Source organism: Ptychodera flava, chromosome 20, assembly GCF_041260155.1.
Source record: "Ptychodera flava strain L36383 chromosome 20, AS_Pfla_20210202, whole genome shotgun sequence".
Taxonomy (NCBI): domain Eukaryota; kingdom Metazoa; phylum Hemichordata; class Enteropneusta; family Ptychoderidae; genus Ptychodera; species Ptychodera flava.
Window position 1 is genome coordinate 30,981,969 of NC_091947.1, and position 25,222 is coordinate 31,007,190.

Consider the following 25,222-nt stretch of genomic DNA (forward strand, 5'->3'; position numbering starts at 1 on the left):
ATGATGATGAAGATGAGGATGGCGATAATGAAAGGTAGGCAGTTTGTATGATTTATTCTGATGTCTTAATTTGTTTACGTCAACATTTATACATTAGTTTTTTTTTATAATCAAAATGATATTATTACATTGATGTTATGATATGACGAATAACAATAAAAGGAGAAATTAGACAACAAGGAACGAAACCACAATGAATGAAACTCATGAAATTTTGGTCAGTGTAAAATAAGGGAACGTGGCTCCACAAATCAAATATTACAATTTTAGGAGTGGTGTGTTTTAATGTCCTGCGGTATGGTCTGATTATGTATTCTTTCCGTGATTCTTTTTGTACAGTATACTCATGTTGTATACTGTGTTATGTGTCGGCTATTTGGCGTTAGATATTACCCATGGCGAGATGATGGTGATGACGACGAGCAGGCAGTTTGTATGATTTATTCTGATGTCCTTATTTGTTTACGTCAACCTGTGTACATTAGTTGTTTTCATACAAAATGATATTATCACATTGATGTTATTATGATATGATGAATAACAATAAAAGGACAAATTAGATAAAGAGGAAACTACATTAAATCAATCATGAAATTTTAGTCAATTTTCCATGATCATATTCTGATTCTATTTCCAGTCGTATTCATATAATTTTGCTTGATTATTGCCATGGTGAAAAGAGAAGTCACGGGGCTACCAAAATCAAATTTTAAAATATTACATATATCCTCGACAAGTGCTTGTAGAACTATCTCCTGCATATCGACAGTCTTCAATTCCTGGTTTTTCGTACTCCTTCCTGTTAACAGTGACTGTACATTCACATGGTAGCGACCATTTGTTCCCCCCGGTAAAGTTCTGTCAAGTCATTCAGCTTGTGTTGCTGAATTCAGCTTGGGTTTCAGCAAACAATCTTGACTGTTTATCCACGCTATGAGTGTGTGCTTATATTGAAGAATCATAGAATTTTAATGCAATGTCAAAGTCTGTTCTAGCGTTTTAATGAAAAATTGAACACTTGACTTATATTCTTCTGATCAACGCTATCCGATGCATCCGGGATACAGTGAGACGAAGCGCCATATTCCCAAGATCAGGTAATGAAATCAAAACACATTAATAATTTACAGTGCTTTAATCGCTATTATCAGTATTCTTTCACCAAGCCGGACAAAGCTAGTAAGATTTTCCGCTAACAGTTTGATAACGTGATACGAGCATTAAATATCGTTATTCCCTTATTGGGAATATAGGCAAACCTGCTGTGAGTTGAATTACAAGCAAAATGTAGGTCGAGCTGTTTACCTCCAGAAATGACAAGTATAGGGTTGAACTTACTAAAATCGAATCTCTAAACGAATGAGAGGTTTTCTCGATCTTCCCTTGAAATCAAAAATTTCACGTTTTACACGACACAGATGCACCACACAGGTTCGTTTTCGGATATTGGTGGGAAGTTCAAATCTACACTGGAGAAAGCTGTATCTTGTCAGAAGCAGCAGAGTTTGAATCGGAACTCTGCATGTTGATACTATTTATATTTTATAAACCCGAAAACTGTTTGACACTCAAAACTCTTCACATACATGTTTCGCGATATAACACAACGCATTTCACAGTTAGAAAAAATGACACGACGTGTAAGTTTGGAAGAAAATAGTGAAAGGAATGTTAGCAAACACCGTTATCGGTCTTCAACCACGCACAGATCGCCCGGAATATTAGCAAGCGTACGGTGCTTAGTATCTAGGTCAACTCGCGGCGATGATCAGGTGATTATCAGATAAAGCGATCTCTTGGGTGATCTGACGAGAATCTTGATTCGCTTTCTGATAACGGCCATAGGGTTCCGTCGAACCCCTGGCAATTAACGCCGACGCGTGAAACAATTACAAAACCGCCGACAGTGGCGGGGTGGAACTTAATAATTTATGGATTTTCAGAAGTGGCAAATTACAGATAATTTAGAAAACTCTTCGTTACGGTATTTGGTATCATGGGAGCGGTGTTCTTAATCTAGTCACCCGCAGGAATCGAAGTGAGGAAAATTGACAAAGTACAAGCACGCATTGTAAACGGCTAGGAAAACAGAAAATCTATTTCCCTAGGAAACATGCGTGTTGTAAAAGTAAGAGGCTTTTCCTGGAAATGGGAAAAAGGCGAGTGCTAAGCTGGAGGCGAGCGACTGAACACATCCACAGAAATCATGTCTTGATCAACCTTCTTGATCAGAAACCCGAGAGAGTAAGCAGTCATCAACGGTACCTAGATGAAATGAACACATGCTATTTGAATTCCAATTCTATCTACGTAGAGATATTGGCAAACTTTCTGAGCAAAAATTAAAAATTAACGGCTTAGTAAACCGGGAGTACAAAATTTCCTCGAGTAGTCGCAATGCGTTGATAACAAAACTTAAGTGACGCTTTTGCGTTGTAAAGAACAATACATTTCAAACTTCATCAAAATAATTCTTAATCCTTGCGAATGTCAATACATGTATGCAGGCGGAAATATTGTTATGGAACACATCGCCCTCAAAAGACAATATGACTAAACCACCCACACTCGATCTCGGTGCTTTTCTCCCGTATCCAATGCTGTTTGTACATTGTTCCAGAAAATCTGAGGTTGCTACGCGTACGCTACAGTGGTTTGAAGGCGTAAAAGCAGGACCGCCACCTTAATTTGTAAAAGATCTAATCTTTAGAAAACGACTAAGACTTCTTGTTAGATCACCGAACAGTTTGGCCTAAAAGCTACCAATGTTGTGAATACAGTGATGAATTAATCGGAGTGACAGAGAATACGGTTTCCGACTTGAAACGGTGATTCAGTGTAAGTAAACGTCCACACACCTGTCTTTCAGTTTTTGAGAAGTGTCTCAATCATGGTAGACGGACAAGGATTTGACTGCCACTGTCTTGTATTGGCAGCTCGTTTCATAGAGGTTCCTCGTCTCGTAGTCGTCTTTACTGACCCTTCCCAATGTTTATATCGCCATGACCTACTTATTCCCTGCTTTAAGAGTCGTTTGTAGAATGAGAAGCTGAGGTTCCTTCGATAAGGATTTGTAATTTAAGACCACACGACTTGTTTTCAGATTTTCGAATTTCCAGTGGTTAAGTACTAGACTAAGACAGGAAGCCTGTACGTAGGACCTTGCTTGTATTCGCAACGAACAGCTATTCCGTTCATTTCTCTATTGTTTTTTTGAATGTTCCTTTCACTTCTGAACGGAAGTTTCGTCACCGTAATGACACAGGCGGGTCTATTCAGAGTTTCTATATGGTACATGGGTCTTGTGAGGTGAATCACCACATTTAATGAAATATATGTAATTCCTACCAAAACTATTCTCAGTTTATGGTAAATGATTTTTGGTCTGTTTCCCATTTCTTATTTGATAATGCCATTGAAGATCAATGCTCAATTTCTTGACAGAAATAACTGACAAATGAGACTTACCATATGTGTGACGTGCAAGTGCGCAAGGGCACTTACACATGTACAGTCAAACGCACGTGCCGTATACAATAATTAGCTAGCAAGGACACGAAATGTTGAAATCCGATTAACGTAGTATGTACTACAACTGAACATTATCATAGGCATGTTTAAAACATCAAGTTTTGATAAGTTGGACTCTCTTAGATATGACCCGAAGAATAAGACATTTGACCGTTCTCATAGAGTAATAAAGTGTAGAATAAACTGAATGAATTCATAATCGATAACAGCATAAAACAATAAGTAGAAGGAAAGACACAATGCCGCACGAGTAAAAACACTGAGTCCAATCTCGCTAACTCTCCTTTTCTGAAATTCATAAGTAAGCTATATTATCATTGCGTGCTGGATCGCCGGTTTTGGCGTGACCCATTTAATGGAAAAGACTATACGGCCTGTACTTTATAACGTCAATTTGGAGTTAGTAGCAGTAATATACGAAATTGGGCCGTCACTTCTAATTGGCAATACGACATTATGAGAGAAATCCACGCAACGCTCTTCACTTGCCAATAAGCGGACTCATTTATGATGGCCAAAAGGAAGAAATTTGTGCTCCTTTTGTAATATTGATTTCGAAGACAACGTTTAAAAGGCGACACGGCAATTCCAAGTTGGCGACCGAATAATACCGGTGATCTTGTCTAGACGCCCAGAAACTCCGTGTTGGCGAAATCCCAAAATAAGAAATGACTGTAAGGTGATACAGCTGCTTAAGACGTGGGCTATTTCCAATTAATTTCACTAACCCAGCGAAATATTGCGATACATGCCCCACGGTAAGGATTGTAACCCTCCACATTAATCGTTGTATTGTTGCATTGCTCTCTTATAGAAATCCAATGGAGCAATTTTTAATGGGATGACCAATTAGTAATTAAGGTCATATCGCCTTGGACGTCACGCCCGACCACCCATACAGTAAATGATCGAAAGTTATAAGCCGTTCATCAACACAACTCTTCCGGGACGTGTTCGCTCAAAACACAAATCAACCAATAATAAACCTTCATTGTCAAGATAAAACGGGGATGCAGGTCAGGTAGGGATTTTTACTTTGATTTTCTGTTGCACAAAAAAGAAGGGAAATAAGTATTGCAACAGAGTGTGTCTCCTCCTTCCCTGTGTGATTTGATAAATGGATTAATGGCTTGCAGCTGTGGTTGAACGAGGACAAATCAATATTCGATCAAATTGAATCGGACTTACGATGTCTGTCACTGAACTATTGAAAGTTCACATCCCCGTGTATGAGATACCGCAAAGCTAAACAAGGAGTCGAGAGCTGCACTTTAAACGAGTTTAGGGAATGGAAGGAAGCAATCGGGAAATAAAATTATATAATATTATGAAATCTATTTATAAAAACATAATAAAATGTTGTTTTTGCGCATGTGCGATGAATCTGAACTGACATGCAAAAAGAAATTGATTGATGCTGCTTTTAGTTTAATTTCGACTTATTTAATTTAAACGCAAGGTTGTCCCAGAACTGAAATTGCCTCGAAATAAACACTCCAATAGAAAACAACTCGGAGATTTTTATTGTAAATAGTACTGTGAATATTGTCAAATTTCAAAACAGCCATCCTACATTCGGTAACTCACGGTGATAATGAAGTAAAGACCACCAGGTTTGAAGCAGAATTTGAACTTGAATTCTGTAGATAACGTTAATTTTATTATTGATGGCGTTGCCGATGGCGAACCAGGCACCGACCGTGAAAAATGTAACGTAGTGAAATACCACTCGTAAATTGAAAATTCTTGAGTGTAGTTGTAAAGATCGTAAGAGGTGAGCAAATATGAAGAGAGATATTATTCCATTCGATGAGAGCTGTGCCTCCTTTCAACTCGATGTAATCAAATTGAACGCAGTCGGAACTGTTGTCGAATAATTTCGTTCATATGCATGGTGAAAAAATTAAATTTTTTTATACAACCAAATAATTTTATTTTTGTACCACAATGATTAAGTCAACAGGAAAAAGTTATATATAAAGGGCATGATTACGCGAAACTGTTCATTTCAACAGGCAAACGTTTCTTTGGAAAATAAAATAGTTTGATCTCAGATTTTCCTGAATTTTCCATTGGATAACTAGAACCCAAAACCTATTATCTGTGTATCCATTGCCTCTCGCGTATGGTAAAGCCTTGTTCGGACTTACAAAGGGACATATTTTTTTCTGAAATTTTAGTCATGTATTATCTTTTGCGCAAGGCCACACAACTTCTACACAATCCTACCGCCCCCCCCCCCAAAAAAAAAAACGCATTCACCCTAATAGTACCTCTAGGTGTGTATGTCAATGGATAAAATACTTTCAGTATATATTGGGGGTTACGAGAAAACTTTCTCCCGACTTCATAGGTTTTTTTCACTTGTCAAACTGAACTCGAATTCTACTTTTTAATCTTTGCAATTATCCAAAAATAGGTACTTCAGTAGTGTATACGTAAATTGACACTGATCATGAAATTGTACGACAGGTGTAAACCCCGAAAAATGAGTTTATATTTTGTTTCAGTATTAGCCTATATCATAAAAAATGCTTATTTTGCATCAGATCCGATCAAAGTCAAGAAAACTGACAGTTTCTTGGTCAGTTCCCAACTTATATCGATGCACCTTGTTTATGGTTTGACGACGGCACCGGTATATGTCAGATACGTATTTTGATCGCCAGTGTCGACTAACAAATTTGGGGACGGATTCTAATTCATTTATTCTTGGTATTTACAATCCAGAAACTTGTGCACTTTTATATACAAAGGAAAAGTGATCAGAAATATAAAAAGTAAGCGACACACGTTAGGCCTATAGCTACTTAGGTTTTGTCATGAGGAATTCAACATTCACACCGCTGAACACGTAACCATGAAGTAAGTGAAAATAGTCTTTGTATCTGATAATTGTTCGCCTTTGGAAAGTAGTCCATCCTTTCACTTTCTATGATTGGCACCAGTTTATGACAAAATCACACTGTACGATTTTTCATGCGAGATTTACTCCTCCGTTGCTAAGCAATGATCACGGTAAGTTGTCCCAACCAAGATATTTTGATATTCAGTTTCAGGCTGTTGCGCTGCGGCAACATCAGTATACACGCCTGGCTTGTCTGCGTCCACTCTGCCGGCCGCAACAATATCAAATTGGGACAACATAACCTGCAATAGTTTGGGTCAGCTCCTTTCCCCTCTGTCATATGACATTATAGTTGATTCGAAAGAGGGAGAATATATGTTTCACGAACTGTACAGCTTGTCGGTTATCGTTCACTGATCCCCTTCAACGTGAACTTCAACGTTGGCATTTCCCTGTATAGGCCTGACGTCTCATACCCTGTCGTCCGTGTATAGGTCTACATTGCACTTTGTGTGCCGGGATTTAAATGGATGAAAGATTAAATCTTTAGTTAATGAGAATATTTCATCTTGAAGTTTAGTCAGACTGTTCTTTCTTAAACTAAATGTCGTCTTTTAAAAGTACTCTCTTATTTTCCCGGCAATGGGACTGCACCCGGATCAAAATGTGGTTTGGAAGTTCCTTTAATACCACACGTCGGGTCAGTACTTGGTTATGCGAACACTTGACTTTCTGGCATTCTAGGAGGGTACTTATCAGATGCGTAGACAAAACAAGACACATCCACCTACTTATGAAATCTAAAACAAGACAGTCTCCATGTTATCTGTAATCGTATACAATGGAAAACTCGGACCGTGGCTTACATGAAGCAGGGGTGCCTGAAGTGTACACGCATGGCAGACACTCAATATCTATTGAAACGGAATTGTGCTAGGAGAGAGAGTGGATTTTGGCGTCAGCTTGTCACGAGTTATTGCAACCAGTGGTTACAGACTGCAGACAATCGTTGTTTCTGATAATGAAAGCACCAGTAGGTGCACTTTTTGATGCTTTATTCCTTTTTTCCTTATTTTTTAAATTTTTTTTCAATCCCCAAAGCTTGTCGAAAGATCAACATTTAGACTGCCAAGACCGTGTCTATACGTATAAAATAAACTGATATTTTTTGATGTTTGAATTCTGGTCCGGATCAGAATTTATGTGTCAACAACAGCATATGTACAGGTTGAGTTGACAGACTGAATACTGTGTATCTCAAAGCTTTGGGCAATAGAACAAGAAACAGTAGTTGCATTAAAACAAAACAAAAAATAGTGTAAGAAATCATCAAAATCATTAAACAAATACTAACGCAAAATGAATCACGTCATCCACGTATGCGTCGAAACATAATATGAACCCGACCATTTCAGAATAAAGCTGGAGCGACCCTTGAGAATTCAGATACCAACAGGTACATAGAGCCACTGATTACCTACTTCCATTTGGAACGCCAGTGCTACATTTTCGAAAGACACGAACACTAATGAAACTATGGGAGTTCCCATGGGTCCATAATCGCAGTTATTCTCATAAATAATAAGTGACATACGAAGTCAAATTCAAACATTTTTGCAGAGTGACGTGACAATTTCCTTCTCTATGGAAGAAACACAGGCTCAGTTCAAACTGGGCGATTAGTGATTGCTGCGGCTTGCAGTCTCTTTTCCTAAGTCGGTCATTCGAAAAGTTTCCTTGGTGATATAACAGCCATCTGGACTTGAGATTTTGGATATTATCTCTAATTGTACAACTAACGACACGTGATAGTGCTTAGTTTCTGGACTCAAACAACAAAGTTGTACTTTGAATATTTCCACCGATACACTCGGTCGTCATCAGCTGTGATGATCGATATTGATACGTGATCTGGAGCGAAATGGTTCATCTATTGTTTGATTTCAAACATCGTCAGATTACGTCAAACTGTATCCTTCTCTAAAAGAATGAAAAGTTACTTTTATATGTATAATGTGCACATATGTATGTAAGTGTATATGTCTGTCTGTCTGTCTGCCTGCCTACATGCATGCATGCATGTATGCATGTATGCATCAAGTATGTATGTATGTATGTATGTACATACTACGTACGTACGTACGTACGTACGTATGTATGTATGTATGTATGTATGTATGTATGTATGTATGTATGTATGTATGTATGTATGTATGCGTGTGTTCCCACAGACTGACATAAGTAAGTGCAATATCTAGACTGATATTGTAGCGCTAATTCAACAATATGACCCTGTCTAGCCTCGTAGTCTTGAAATTTGGATTTGGAGTAGAAATGTAAATTTGTATGAGGAAGAACTCCAACTGTGATGGAATGGTTACGTTTGAGCTTATCACAATTTTGTAAGTGCTTCTGATATATTGTATACTGTAATTGGATTTAATGGAAACCAACAACCAAGTCCTGCTGATAAATTTACAACCAATCACTAAAAGGTCTTAGCTGGTGATTAACTTCCTGAAGAATACACTTCATTATGTGTCTCCATGGCACCTAACATGGTGTCTCCACATGCAATACTTACTATTTCTCTCTCTCTCACTCTCTCTCTCTCTCTCTCTCTCTCTCTCTCTCTCTCTCTCTCTCTCTCTCTCTCTCTCTCTATATATATATATATATATATATATAAAGATATAATATATATATATATATATATATATATATATATATATATATATTTATATAAGCACAAAATCTTTTGCACAAAATCTTTTGCACAAAATCTTTTCGAGAAATACACTAAAAATTAGTTATAGTTGCATGAGTAATATTGGTACAATAATAACAAACAACAACAAGGCTAAATTAAACAACTTAAACCCCAGTGAAGAGAATAAGACAAACTGCAACTGCAATAATAAATGCCCGATGAATGGTAGTTGCAATGATGAACACATAGTATACCAAGCGGAAGTCATTACATCGGACACAAAACAAACTTACATCGGACTATGTGATACAACATTTAAATTTAGATATAGAAACCATATTTGCTCGTTCAAAAACCAACGCTATAAAAATGCAACTGAGTTAAGTAAATATATTTGGAAGTTAAAAGACCAGAACATTGAGTATGAAATCAAATGGAGAAAGGTAAAACAAGCTAAGCCATACTCCAATACCAACAAGAAGTGCAACTTGTGTTTGTGGGAAAAGTTTTTTATCATATGTAGACCAACCATGGCAACGCTCAACAAAAGAAATGAGCTAATTTCGTGCTGCAGGCACTCTAAAAGATTTCTGCTATCCCACATAAATTAAACACGTATACGCGCGCGTAAATACGCGCATCTCGTTATGTTCCATTCAGAATGCCTTTGTTCTATTTTCTCATTACTCTAGAATGTATTGGTTTGTATTTGGCAGTTGCCTGATGACTGCATCGCAAGATGCACGAAACTCTGAGTAGCGAATAAATGTTTTAATCTAATAATCCAGCTCCGGACTTTCATCTATATATTTATATATATATATGTCCTCGGGGGACATTTTTATTTGTGTTGACGACCTTAGCTTTGCATGAACAAATAATGACGCAAATGGATGACACTTTTGCGTATCCAGGGAAGGAATCAAATTTACAAGCTCTATAAATATGACAGCTAAAGGTCGCATGATTACCATAATAATTCTCTGTTGTATACCAGTCTGCCATACGGCATTGGTTTGCTGAGTAGAGCTGTTCGCCACGTCAATGCAGGTTTTTCAATGTAGGATCGTGACGCTGAAATCATGCAAGGTATTTGCATACCACCAGCCCTTGTCTTCCACAAAACTAAAAAATCGCTTGATTTTCCCCTTTGAATTACTACCGCGTACATCTGTGCATTTCCCCAGAGCTCACAAATCTAGATTAATTCACCAAACAAAGAATTTTTTCTAGATGATCCCATGAAATGAAATTGGTATAAAAGTAAATAAAAGCATCAGAATGTGAAATACAGTCGCAGAAGTCGTTAATCACTGAAATATAATATGATCATTTCCTCCATATTTCTGGAAATAAAATAGAACCTGATTATCCTTTGCCATAAGAAATATACCTGCGATAGTAATTTAGTTTTGACTGAAAAAAGACAAAATGAAAAAAAGCTTTTAACAGACATGGCCAGTGGAATTTGTAAATAAATTTAATCGGAAATACGTGATGTTACCATGTGTACCATGTGAAACGTCCACTCAGTTATGAATCCGGGACAGGATAACATTCTGGCAGTTTCCATCGAATGGGGAAGATGGAAATGGAAAGGGTAAACAAAATACGATTCTCAAAAAAGACTTGTTGCATGGCTCTTAAATCATATAACCTCTTCAGACACCGAAGTGCATCCTCTTTATCGGCAAGCCATTCATAACGTAAATTTCCGCTTAAAGGAATCACGCTGATAGCGAGAAAAAAAGAGACCGCATCTGTGAGTTGAATAATAAATGAGGTCGGACTCCTCGGATTCTGTCAACTTTCCTTCAATAGGCCTTATCTTTTCCAACCGAACCTACTTCTCTTGGCGCGAAGCAATTCTCAGAAGTCTGTCTCTCTCCATAGATACGATTCGAGAATGGAAATACTCATCTGAACAAGGCTTTGGTTCCTTGTCACGTGGTCTAAATGACAAATATACGTTTGGGAAATATGAAGCAGAAACCGAGTCTGACTTCTATAAAAAGGGAACTTAATACTGTATTTCTTTTTTCATTCACTATCATTGATACACCACAGGCTCCAGAACCTATAAAGTAAGACATGTAATAAATATAACCCCCGTTATTGCAAAGAGACTAAGCTTTCCAGTGTAGGTCTACAAACTTTATGATTTAGTATACGCATGTTACAGTCGAACATTATTACGTTTATATATGCCAGCCATTAACCTTCCTTTCAATTGTATTTTTATATCTGCAATGCCAAAACGACATCAGAAAACTCCCCCAAGCGCGTCTCTCATGGAAACCTTTAATGGACTAAAACAAATTCCCATCTGAGTGAATAATATAGTTTGGCCAGTGATTTGGCCAGGAGGATGTCTTTCTTTAACAGAGTTATGAATACACAGCTTTTAAGGTCGACGAGGTGTAACTGTATTAACGTTATCTCCGACTGACGTGTATCGGCATAATTTGCAAATGCTAATGAGATCCACCGGTGCTGAACACGCTGATCCGTCACTGTAAATGAAAAATCGCATTCTCGCACAGGAATTCTGTTAATGATAAAGCCATGGCATGATGTACTGATCAGTGTGCTGATAAAATACTGAATGATGCGGTTCAGTGCGTTTAAAAGAAAGTCCTGTCTTTTTTAGTTCACCCGCTTTTCGCGGAGTAATGTTTTCTCAACAGAAAGCTCCCTAAATGCGGTTGAAAATATACACTGCGGCAGAGCAGCGTGCCGAATACCCAGGATTACGCCGTACATGACGATCGTATCATAAAACATGTTTCACCCTGATTAACACGCCCTCTAAGCTGTGAACAAAATGAATCGATCAGCCGAAACAACCATTTTATGATAAATCAATAAGTATGCCGAGTTTGAAATCCCCCGTGCGTATATACAATACATAGCGTCGAATTGATTTTTTTAAAGTCCTCCAAAACATGCTGCAGTTCCAACTTCTCAAACGTGACTAGAGAGGCAGAGTCAGAACGTAAACATCCGTGCCTGGCTCTGCGGTAGAGTGGCGGGCAATACGGCACAAGTAGTTCTCTGATTTGCGTGTAGCATATGCTGTCCTTCGATGATCAACATCGTAATGAATTTTATCTGAAGTTTGAAGCCGAAATATGATAACAAGGGATAATTAGCCGATAGTGAGCTTCATGATCTGCATATAGATGGATTGAGTAGGCAATTACGCCCAATGACCTCCATGGGTTCTGACGTGATCTGCGATGGCAAAACCCTGGCGCATGGTGCTCACTGCAAGTGTTTATTACGCCTTGAACAGTGCTGCAACAAAGCTATGCATTTTACATACATTATATATGAGGGAAAAAAAGAAAGACAATGTTTAAAGAAGAAATTTCTCATTCCTAAAGTTATTTATATCACCATGAATCCTAGTCGACGTCTGCTGCTTCGAAAAGCAGTTTGATCATCAAATCTCGGTATTCAATTGAAAGTTTCACAGCGTTTTGTTCAAATTGTGTCAAGGATAACTTTTTTAGTTTTCACCGCTTTTGACTTCCGGTAAGTTTCGTAGTTCATTATATTTCTTGAAGAATTTTGTATGTTTGTAAAGTAACAGGAAAGGTTGAAATGGTCAGCGAACCGCGTATACTGACTAAAATGTTTCTTACATGAATAGGTGCAATGTCCATGCTAAATCGCACAGAGGTTGGCTTTTTACCCATAATGCACCTTTAAGACAAGCACTGTAACTTTTTTAAGGTTGAACGTGACTCGGGGACAGAAATTCGGCCTTTCTAATTTTATCAATTCTCGTCTGACCTACCGCCTGTGGGGAGCTCATTTTAAAGCTCTTGATCAAGAAAAGCTTTCACAGTCTTAGTTTTTCGAAAATCGAAAATTTTATTTCCCCCAGAGTTAACACAGGGATGGCGGTCAAATTGAATTTCAAATGTTGGGGAATCTTGGATAATTTGTCTTTCTAGGACCAAAGTCTGCACAGTGACCCCTGATTTTTATCCATGCTTTGGTAAGAGAATGGTCAAAAGTTTCATTGAGGAAAGTTTGAGCAAAAGTTTAAGTCTTTCACTTTTGAGGCGCATATTACCTTAACGCTACCGACACATCGTATCCTTAAATACAGAAAAAACACACAAAATCGCATCTTAAACATTAAAGATGGACACAAATTGCTTAATAACATAAAACATGTTTGCATGACTTTATCAAACAGATTGCATTATAGATGATTAAATAATCGTTATTGTCGTGAAGATTGCACATTTCCTGTCACCTATGCTTTTATATCAGAATTTTGGTATATCAAATTTTGTTGATTTCATTTCAGATAGCAAATTAAATTTCTGTAAAAAGCATTGCCCTTGATCATATTTGCATGTTGTTCATATCTTGAACGATAGCTTTAAAGCATTGTTTCGATACCTTACTGGAGTCAAAGCGAAGGCGGGCCAGTATTACAAGTTATATAAGTTCAAATAAAACCACCAGGAATTAAACACTTTTTATCACCAAGTTGAAAATTTGTGAGACAATATCAACAAACAGTTGTAAGATTTTAGAGTCATGCAATCTTTCTCATCGATGTGCATTCCGTTTTAACTCAAAGTGTAGACTTGATTTGCAAATTTTAAATAAAATTTCGCCGTCTTTTTGAAAAACGATCATTGAAACCTTTTTCTACAGTGTAGCTCATTGGCCTATCACTGCTGTTCAGAGCTATTTTAAACTGCTTTTTGCGGTTTCTCGCGGTTCTTTCAAATTTAATTATGAGAGCACACGGATAATCTTATCCTCTATGGCTGAAGCGTATATAAACACGCATCAAGTGGGAACCGTAATTCAACTCGGGCAAGGTTTTACAGCGAACAGTGACCCTTGTAGAAATATGTTATGCGCTGACTCATTACTCATGTAAATTTATGCAAAGATCTCGATGTTGATCGACGGTAGGTTCTTTAACAATTCTTTCTGCATAATGGCATAGACAAACGAGTTTTAGTTTTTCACATCCATCACTGGAGCTGAGAACCACTGAACAGAGCCCCATCAATCTTTCAGTGGCAGCAATAATTAGCATATTTGCTTATCAAGCATCGCTTCACTGACTTCCATTAGGGTACGGCTATTCATTCGCACGCAGCTGGTAATGAATAAAATCAGGGTTTAGATGCATCTGCAATCTCTTTAAGGAGGAAATGAGCCAGCTACGGAGTCAAAGCGAAAACCTGCGTGTCTGCGTCAATCACTTGTAATAACCGCGCCAAGACACACACGGATCAGTCCGACTAAATGTCTCAAATCGAGCAAGAAACGCATGAAAGGCAGCCCGCCATACATAACGCGTGGCATTCGCAAAGTCTGTAATGACTTCCTTCCGCGTAGCTGGAAATCAGCAACAGAGAAGAAAAATGACAGAAAAAACACAAAATGACAACCAAATCGCGCATGCTGATGATTCAATATAGAACAACCATTGGTATCTCTTGAGTAGTTGCGTCTTTTTCCCTTCCATCTACAAGAAACCTCACAAGATAAGCAGTACGTATGAAAGACGCCTCTTAAAAGCATTTTTATAGTTTCATTGCCTCCTTAATCCGATATCAGCATTCTAGTACTGGGAAAAATAAACACCGTTTAGTCTGAAATATTCGAAGAAATCCATTTAATGCTCTGACCTACTCGAATAAATTCACGTTGGAATACCCTAGTGTTATTATGCATGTTGGTAAGTGAAGAAGACACGGCGAAATATTTGAGGGTTTTTCTCACCCCTATTTTAAAAAAAGCCCTGTACCTCTTTAGTTCATAAAGTGACTTACTCTGTCCTGTATTTGATAAAGTGAAACACATTTCACGGTGATTTAATGTACTATACAAATTTGATATTTTTTCGATATCAAAATGTCTGTCTTTAGATCATTTTCACTAGAATTTCGTCAACAGATATCCTTTCGTTTATCCCGTGCCAATACCTTGAGACATTTCCAAAGCACATGCCTGATTGCTAGAAATTCAGACGGGACTAGAGAGTAACGGCTTGTCGATAGATCGGACCACTTAATCTTAATTTGTTAGGTCACCTGAATACACTCAGTGAATGACCTTTGAAAATCAAATGAATGTTGTCGATAAAGGCGTGTCAGGTTTACTTATAAAGTACACGCAGTCATAAGGTGCTTGGTCGTCTACGTGATTAGACCAGGCGAAGTAATTTTTGTGTTCTGGCATGTCAGAAGCGATTTTTTCATGATATTTCATATCTGTCTGTGCGTTTTATCTGAGTGACGTTTTCGTGCAACGGATCGAATGTCATTTCAATGTAAATTTCTGAACGTATGGTAAAGTATGGTGGCCATACACGGTCGTTTTTCTAAATGATGAAAAGAACTTTACGTGACATATGAGCGAGCGAGCTAAATACAAAAACACATTTGATCCACTATATGTTGTTGTTTCTACATATTGCAAATCCACATGAAAATCACAAGAAGCAATATTTTGTTGTTTTTACGTCAAAGGTCATGTTAATTGAGGGCAGAAGGGCAAATACCATATGTTTTGGAACTGTTATATTTGTGCTTACCTCTACCTTAAATTAAATCAGTGGAGGTAATCGTCAGGTGCATAACATATATCAGTGGTTTTCATGACAAATTTACCAAAGGGAATCATATGTGCCCTTTTACTTAACCGCCTGGACAGTTTGTGGCAAAATCTCATGTTACAAAATTTGAATCTACAGCTTTGTAGTAACCGAATTATAACAATGAGAGTAGTCCAGTAATCGAAACCACTATGCCTCAGTGAGTCCGTACAAAACCATAACACTAAAAGGCTAATTATCTGTCAAAAGTGTCCTTGGACTTACAATCAACTATTGCTCATCCAAACTGTGTTCGTGACCCTTACATGACCGCACATCCTGTTGGTATACATGAATCTGCAAGTTTAATTGAACAGTCAGTAATAATGGCCAACCATATTCACTGAATTCTGTATGGAATTTCCTCTGTTACTCATCTTCAAGAAAAAAGAGCATTTTCTTGCAGCAAAACGCTAAATGTTGGATACTTAATGAAAGAAAAATCTGTGGATGTAGATGTAAGTTTATGTTAGGGTAAGAAAAAGCCACTTCGACACGAATTCGTGCATGTCACCCACTTCGATTTTAGTTCACGCATGTGCAGTTAAAAAATTACATTTTATTTTGTCAGACTAGAAGTGGCGATACCAGCTAAGGCAATGGAACTTTTTAATAGCAATAATTAACATTTAAAATCATATTCCTGAAAGCATATGAGTACGTTATTTTACCGTTAAATAAATGTAAACGGAATAATTTTTAAATCACAATTTTGTTAATGAGTATACACACTCACTAACGTGTTACTTTTTGCTGTTTTTGTAATCCGATCACCATTACAAGCTCAAAATTTTGCATATGCAATTTAAATGTATTCATCATCCGACGTCCTTGCGAGAAAGCTGACAGCGTCAATAATGTAACCGTATCAACTCGTGCCTAATGCCTTTTTGATATTGAACTTCAAACTTGACATCTTACGAATTCCATTATACACTATGCATCAAAGGAACGCGATTGAGTGTTGTGCCGTGTGGCGTGATATGACAGGCTGTCAATGGGCATGCATGTTTCAAATCACATTGCCCGAAGTTCATGCATGCTATAAAGGTTTATGGACAGAATCGCGGTGGTTTTCTCATCTCCTTTTGCTCAAAAAGATCGTTAGAATATTGCATGAGCGCTATGCAAATGGAGTGTTTTAAGCGGATTGCTCATATCGACACAATATGGTAAACATTCAGTCTCACCACCACGACATTTGACCGAACGTAAAAACGAGTATTTGCACTCCACTCAATCGAATATCAGAATGAACCCGACACGCTGGCGGAATAGGATAAGCCTCGTCAGGCGAAATTATTCGAATTTGATAATACCTCACCACTTATAATGAAAATGCTTTCAGGGGACGACATTGCGGAAGTGTCAGTCAGGAGTAAAACAGGCTTTATTGAAATTCCGAATTCACTTACGTCGAGTTCCTCGCCTCTGTGAACACAATGTTTTCATGTGATAGCTTTTGAACAATTGATGTCACAGCGTGGCTTCTATTTGTCTGCATTGTGGCCGGGTGGATTGCCATAGAATGACGGGATTAAAATGTAATATACTATCAAAATAATGAAGAAATGGGCGTCTCAATACTCAATTATATTAAAACTCAATGAAAAATCAATAGTGGGACCCTGGATATTATAGATATTTATTCTTAAAACATTCCTATCAGATATCAGATACTCGTTATGTTCTGTGACAATTACTAGAAGATGTTAAGTTGCCATTCTCTTTATTAATAAATTTAGCGTGATTTGCTTTTAAACTCTGCGGGTTCTGGAGTCAGAGATATCTGTCACTGAAGCGCACATGCACTTGAAAACCGCAGTAAATGACCTTTGATACAGAAAAGGGTAATGCTACACTATATATACGACTGGCGGTTTCTGAAAGCCCTATACACTGCCAAATTCAACCTCGATGAAATCTCCCGGGCATAGACATATTTATTAATATTTGAGATTGAGCTTCACAAATTCTGAAGATCGACCTAATCACGTCTTGCTTGAGAATTCGCAGCGACTCCTCCCTCCCCCAGAATTGAAGGGGAAAATAGCGACTTCGCTATCAACTGTAAAAATATGCTACAATAACCCTTGTTTTGAAGTAAACTGTTCAGAAGGCAAAAACTGAACATGTTTGTAGTCATTTAAGTTTCCATGGCAACGGCCATGCAAAATTATTCCTCATTTAATACCATCCCTTCCATGGTCAGTCAGTTTATTTTTACCTAATATGTCACAAATATCGGGTCTGACGGGCGAATTCTACTACAGCAAAACATATGTTCGCTTCACGCCGGTATTGTATTTAAGGACCTATTCTGATGTTAATTTCGAAGGGAAAATGAAAATAAATAAAACACTTATGCGTCCTGTAAAAGATTGAAAATTCATTCAGGGAAGATCACAATTCTTTATAAATGCACCCACTTACGAATATTCTCTGTCGACAGAAAAGTCAATGTTTTGTTGGCCTGATCGACCACACCTTCGAAAACCTGATATTGTTTTTTATGTCGCCATATTAAACACTAGTAAGGTCATCTCTCGGGTCAGAGGTTACAGTCATCGTTGTAATCGGTCAACAATAGCGAGGGCTCTGACTCATCAAAACAGTCCGAATGGAACAGAGTCCCATCACGACTGTGGACGACCGCGGCAGTAAAGATTAAATCGTTTGTAAACAGATTACATCGAAAACGCTATTACGTACCGCTGGTTTCCTGAAACATCTTTATGTTGCGGTGTCTCTTTATGTTTGTGTTAAAACTGAATACTTTTCAGGCCAAATTGGGGGTTTTATTGACGTAGGAAGTCATTCATAACTTCAGATGATCTTTGATATTTTTGAAATGACGATGCGGCTGAACGCGTCACAACACAGTCATTGCATGTCATTTGCAACTCTGTCGGGGGCGTCTGATTAAAGGTTTATTCTCGCAATCATACAAATCTGAAGAGAAACTGTGCAAGACGTCAACTGTAAAAGGAATAGTACAGCATCTACAATCTTGGCGCCTGCAATGCTAAAAACAGGGGATAAAGTATTCGCAGATTTGAATTGACTCCTGTTGGTTTGGATTACGCAAGACGTTGTTAACACTATGATCGAGATAGGAGGGAAACACATACACGGGCGGGAGGGAGAGAGAGAGAGAGAGAGAGAGAGAGAGAGAGAGAGAGAGGAGAGAGAGAGAGAGAGAGAGAGAGAGAGAGAGAGAGAGAGAGAGAGAGAGAGAGAGAAGTGGTGAGATACAGAGGCAGAGACACAAAGAGAAACTGAGAGAACTGAATAGAGGTAAAAAGAGAAAGAGAAAAAACACACAAAGAGACACATGAGATTATAAACGGAATCCAATGAAATATATCCATTGATTTAACGACAACTCCCTGAATGCTTTTATCTTGAAAGTTTCAATCCAATGAAATATATCCATTGATTTAACGACAACTCCCTGAATGCTTTTATCTTTCAAGTTTCAACTAACTGAATGTTTTTTATCTTGAAAGTTTCAACTAATTGTCTGCTTTGCACGCGAAGGGAGAAATGATGTACACATGCAGGGCATTGGGTAGGGGTCGACCATTTTGAACAAAACCAGCATGGATCACGGTAAGATTTTTATCATTACCCTACCAATGAGTGTTTCCTTATTGTTGTCGTAAAGGTTTTTATATTCCGTACACATTGTAGGGTGCATTGATATTCCCAGCAAGCAACCTGCACTAAAATATTTGTACTCCAATTATAAGCAAATGCGAAGGCTATTAGTCCGTTACTACATGGCCAGAATCTAAATTTTAAGAAGTATGGAACTTTTTGGATGTCGTTTCTGTGTTAGGTGACCTAATTTTACTATCAGTTGATATTCATAAGGAACGAAGTGTCGATTTCTTACTTGCTAACTTATCTGATCGCGAAAGTATGTTTAATTTCTGCACGTTACCGATAGAGGCATATGCTACAGCCGAAGAGTGGTGAGGTTGTAGTTGGTGGGACTGGTTTCAAGCACGCTTCATTTGATTATTTTAGGTTTGACACACAGCGCATGAAAGTAGCATTTTAAATCCTAGCTGGACGCTAACAAAACGCAGATTACCTCATATGAAAGATTTAAGCATCGAGTCCATCTTTTCCCTGATGGTAAGAATTATAAATGCCTTACCCAGAGGCTTAGTAAGCATAATTGATTCGGACCGTTTTTCGTGGAAGCGAAAGGTCAACTGTCCGTCAGAAGATCCCCTGTGCACTTACTGATGTCATATCTCTGACAGGTTTAATTTAAAAATGAACTTAACACCCAATATACCATTGTAAGGAAAGAAGAAAATTGAAGGAGGGCGTAACTCTGGCACAGCTCGACTGTTTCAGAACACAAAAATGCATCGCCTGTGAAAATATATTTAAATTTTTTCGCACTCTGAGCGTAATGGACCGTGTCAGCGGCATGATCAGACATGTCTTTCGGCTTAGTTGGATCGTCGCTGCATAGAGTCAAGGGACATTTCTATAACCCTATCCACCTTTTTGCATGGTACTTTGATTCATTTTCATACAGCGTATGACAGTTCGCCTATACTTTCTTAGGAAATACTTAACGGCACGAAGAGACTTATATTCGCGTCCGGTCGATTGAATTCACGAGTCGCCCAGGGTTACTCTCTCTTGCATGCGAGTGCAATCTGGTTGCTATCTCGTTAGCGTGCAATGCGGTCGTCACGGTAACGATTCTGAATCTTACAGCCTACAATTTTGGACGATTTGAGGAAACAATATGTGTCAAAAGAATTTGCCGAGTTGTCATCCGAAGAACCGTTTCATTTGGCAAGAAGAACGGCGAAAGAAACGGATGCACGAACCAAGAGACAGTATCTGATGAAGCTCAAATAAAGCTGTCTCCTGAATTCAGATTGGTGGTGAGCGTTATTAATACCCTCAACATCATCTCTTCATGTAAAATAATATTTTATTTTCCCTCGGTACAAATTGAACCGTGATTCATTTCATGCTTAGAACAAATCAACCATGACAATCTCCGAATTTAATCAAGGCTCTGGATTTACACGTGTCATTCACAGTGCACTGAGTTATAATCGCAATCTTTCTGAATCAATTTTCAAACACATTAAAGCAGTAAATATGAGGCTTTGAAACCGACCATTAAACCAGAGGTTGTTCTTATTCAACCATGTAATATTTCAAAATGGTTTGTCCGTTACGTGATCTTTGTCGCTGACTGGGAAACAACGGATTAGTGGTCAATACACTGAGAATTAAGAACAGAAGACGGTAAAAAGGTTGACTGCATAAACTGACCAGGGTCATCCGAATTACTGCAGTGCTGTGCCCAACAATTGCTACCCCGTCCCGTCAAATAGTGGTGACCCGCTCTGCTACCACGTACGTACTGTATCGGCGTGTAAATGTGATACGATTGGTGGCGGTTGCGACCCGATTGGTGGCAGTTGTCACCCGGTAGCCCTCCCGATATCCAAACTGTCGGTTCAGACACACCAGTCCACGCAGTATTCTCCGAAAGGCTTCGCGAAAGTCCCTGTTGAAGATACTGTATATGATAGGGTTCAGAGTGGAATTGAAGTACCCAAGCCACGTCAACGTTGCATAGAGAATGGGCGAGACGCAAGACGCACACAGGGAAGCTATGATATTCATCAGAAAGAAAGGACTCCAACATATGAGGAAGGTTCCCATGATAAAACCTAGCGTGATGGCGGCTTTGTGGTCGTTGACTTCTTGGGCCTGCGAAGAGTATTGAGGGCCGCCGTTTTCCACCACGGTGGGTATATGCTGCGATTTGATCTGTCTGACATGGTAGCGAACTGCGCTGTAAATGTGAGCGTAGATGACGATCATTACCAGGCACGGTATGTAAAAACTGATCAGCGATGATACGATGGCGTAAGTGGTATTCAATTCAAGCATACAGACCATTATTCCGCTCTCCGTTGAACTTTCCATACTCAATAAAATGTCCTCCTCCCCCTGGGTCTTTTCGTCCTCCCCCGGCGTTGTCCATCCGAGCTGGATGGGCAGGAACGAAATCAAACCCGACAACACCCACACCAGCACTATCATAACTAAGGCAACTTTCTGAGTCATCCAGTCGTGGTATTTGAGCGGCCTCTTGATGTGTATATACCTGTCCACGCTGATGGCGCAGAGGTTCAGTATGGACGCGGTGGAAAACATCACGTCGAAACTCATCCATACATTGCAAAAAGGCATTCCGAAAAGCCAGTATCCCTTCAAATCATTGAACACGGCGAAGGTCATCACCAATATTGACACCAGGAGATCGGCCATGGCTAGAGACACCGTGAACAGGTAAGTTGTCTTGTGCAATCTCCGATCGAGGCAGACAGCAACACAGACCAGCACATTACCGATGACGGAGGTGGCAATTATCAGACTCAACAGAAAACCTATTAGGATGCTCTCTAAAAATGAGAACTTCGACGACTCGGTCAGGGCTCCCGATCCATCGGTGGAGACAACGTTCAACGCGACATCGCTGGAAATGTTAACACCATACATACCTTATAGGTGCCCTGATAAAAGTCGTCGTGCCGTTGATGACAGCGAAACCAGATATAGTCCTGTAAAGCGGGACTTTCTAACTGCCGAGGCATCGGGCAGCCAACGATGCTTTCAATCTGTTCCAACTAGGGGAGAACAGAACACGTGGAAATGCAAGACTGCATTTAAATCTACTAGCAGTGCAACGACGAGACACTGATATTATTATTACCGGTAATTGGCCGTGCTTTATCGATCCGTTCACAGTGAATTCCTACATCAGATTTCCACTGAAAGCATTACTTATCAAGAGGTTATTTGACGTAGTACCTCTGTATATTGTCTCACGCACTATTTGACTTGCAGCGGATGAAGACTGTCTTGCCACCCGGCAATGTTAACAAGCTGAGGCTTCTGAGGTGGTAAAGTATAATTGTAGCGATGAAATGAGACACACTTGCCACACTCGCTTACTTTGCCGGCAAGCTTACAGACCGACAATAGGCCTCAACGCAGTTGTCGTGCAACTATTATAATAGCCGTGATCATACCCCTGAGTGGTCGCTGATTGGTTAGCAATTTGCCCTTATGAATATCCATAGTTATGATATTAGTCAAAGAACGCTATCAATTAACACCCATAAAGAGATACCGCGGGTGGTCCCACTTTGGGCCTGTTACACATTGGAAGATATATGTAAGAGCACCTCACTGCTTCAAACTGTCGTAAAAAAATGAGCGATTTGGTTGGACTCGCGTGGGACCACGCCGACGTGAATGGAAACCCGAGACTGACAGCTCATTCGACATTGCTAAATCAGCTTAAAATCCGCAGATGCGGCGATTCACCGGTGCTGGATGAATGGATGGCACAGAACGAAAACACAATAAGACGGCCGCTGGAAGGCTCTTTAAACAGTTGATTACCTACATTATTTGTCGCAACTGCCTTGAACAACGGCGAAATGAAAGATGAATCGAGGTTAAGGCAGACATTTGCAGGAAGGTGGGAACTGCACAGGTGATTAATTTTTTACAACTTTTCAACGGATGGCCATTACGTGGAAAACTAAAAGGCGCCGTTTTGGGCCTTTTCAATATTTCACGCGGAGCGTAAAAGACTCTAAAAGGTGTTCGATGAGTTTTTTAACATTATTGCAGGCGGTATAATGCCGATGTCGCACACGAGACTGAGCATTTCATGAAAAAGGCATACATAAAATAAGCGAGTTGTATAACTAATAATTGCTCATAGAGAAAAGGTTTTACTTGTAGGCATTCCATTATATAAGCGCGTCAAGCAAGGCAAACACGCGCAGCTCATTCCGTAAGTCGTAAAAATTACATTAAAGCAGACAGTAAGACTACTGATAAGATTTTTTATTTTTTATGTGAACCGATAATTTGGACCATAATGTTTCTGACGTATAGAGACACAGTGTGTACTGAAACCGTGTGAAGGTCAGTCGAGACTGGCGAATTTCTTCAACCAAGCCATTCAATTTGAAAATTGTCACGCATACAACCGATAGCAAAGCCCCCTTCGCCCCATCCTATCTCTGCATCTTGGTCTCTCTAGGAGTCTATCTGTCTGTCCGTCGATCTGTCTGTCTTTTAGAATGTCTTGTAGTCTGTCTGTCTGTCTGTCTGTCTGTCTGTCTGTCTGTCTGTCTGTCTGTCTGTCTGTCTGTCTGTCTGTCTGTCTGTCTGTATGTATGTATGTATGTATGTATGTATGTATGTATGTATGTATGTATGTATGTATGTATGTATGTATATACGTACGTACGTATGTATGTATGTATGTATGTATGTGTATGTATGTATGTATGTATGTATGTATGTATGTATGTATGTATGTATGTATGTATGTATGTATGTATGTATGTATGTATGTATGTATGTATGTATGTATGTATGTATGTATGTATGTATGTATGTATGTATGTATGTATGTAGATACGTGGGTAGGTAGGTAGGCAGGTAGGTAGGTAGGTAGTATGTGTCCTTCCTTTTCTCTTTATGTGTAGGTCTGTCTCTTTCTGTATGTAGCCTGCATAAAAGTAATTTTTATCACGTCGAATGAATTGTCGAATATAGCTTGTTCCCATTTACCCCAAACGACGTACATTTATACATAATTCGATAATTTGACAAGATGAATAAAAATTCAAGTGCCAACTGACACAATAACTCCATGAACACCGATGCATTTGATGGTCCAAATCAATTTATTCTTCGTTTAAACGTTAACATGAATTATTCGCCGTCAAAGAGGACGAAGATGAAGGGTAGCAATCGAATAAATACACTCGCCCAAGGCAATGACACTTTCAAGGCGTATGGCCCAGAGACTTACGTTTTGAGCTAGAGAAATTGAGAGATTTTGATAGGGATTCTCTGGTCATGAATATTTCAAGTATGTTTTAAAAGGAGCGTGTTCGAAGCTGTTCATAACAATCGGTGCATATTAACGATGATCATCATTGGAAATCCCCGTGGACTCTAGGGAGATTTTTAATTTGAAAGTGAAGCCTACAGTATACACTTTAGAGAAATTAGTAATTGGTTAATTCCGGGCATAATAACTCGATGACCTTTATTTTTCTGTAAAAAACACATTTTCATCATGGCAAAACGATAAACACGCTAAAAAATAACTTGCACTTAATATCCAGATTTTTTTTTAAATTTGTTAATTATGATCTGTTCAAGGCGACAATGTCTTACTTAACACATTCTAAATATGAACCTTGCTTTAGATACGCAATTCATTTGATGCTTATTAAATATATGTGCATATTAGTAATTCTTCCGCGAAAATATTTTAAACTTTTGTCCCCAAGATTTCTGCGTTTGGCTCGAGTGACAGCTACACCCCTTGCTCAATTGGTTAATGTTTGAGTGTATTTGAGAATAGTTACACTGGAAGTGAAGTAATAGCTCTGTAATCTAA

The 25,222-nt window shown here is 38.7% G+C and overlaps 1 protein-coding gene across 1 annotated transcript; it reads right to left on the minus strand.

Annotated features, from left to right (window-relative positions):
* Positions 1–20,709: 20,709 nt before the first annotated feature.
* Positions 20,710–23,455, minus strand: LOC139120624 (dopamine receptor 1-like). The gene has a single exon (XM_070685135.1). The coding sequence runs from the start codon at positions 22,282–22,284 to the stop codon at positions 21,100–21,102; it is 1,185 nt and encodes a 394-aa protein (XP_070541236.1). The 5' UTR covers positions 22,285–23,455; the 3' UTR covers positions 20,710–21,099.
* Positions 23,456–25,222: the final 1,767 nt, after the last annotated feature.

Bases quoted from the DNA above. Each gene is read 5' to 3' on its own strand.
- LOC139120624 (XM_070685135.1), bottom strand. From the start codon at position 22,284: ATGTATGGTGTTAACATTTCCAGCGATGTCGCGTTGAACGTTGTCTCC.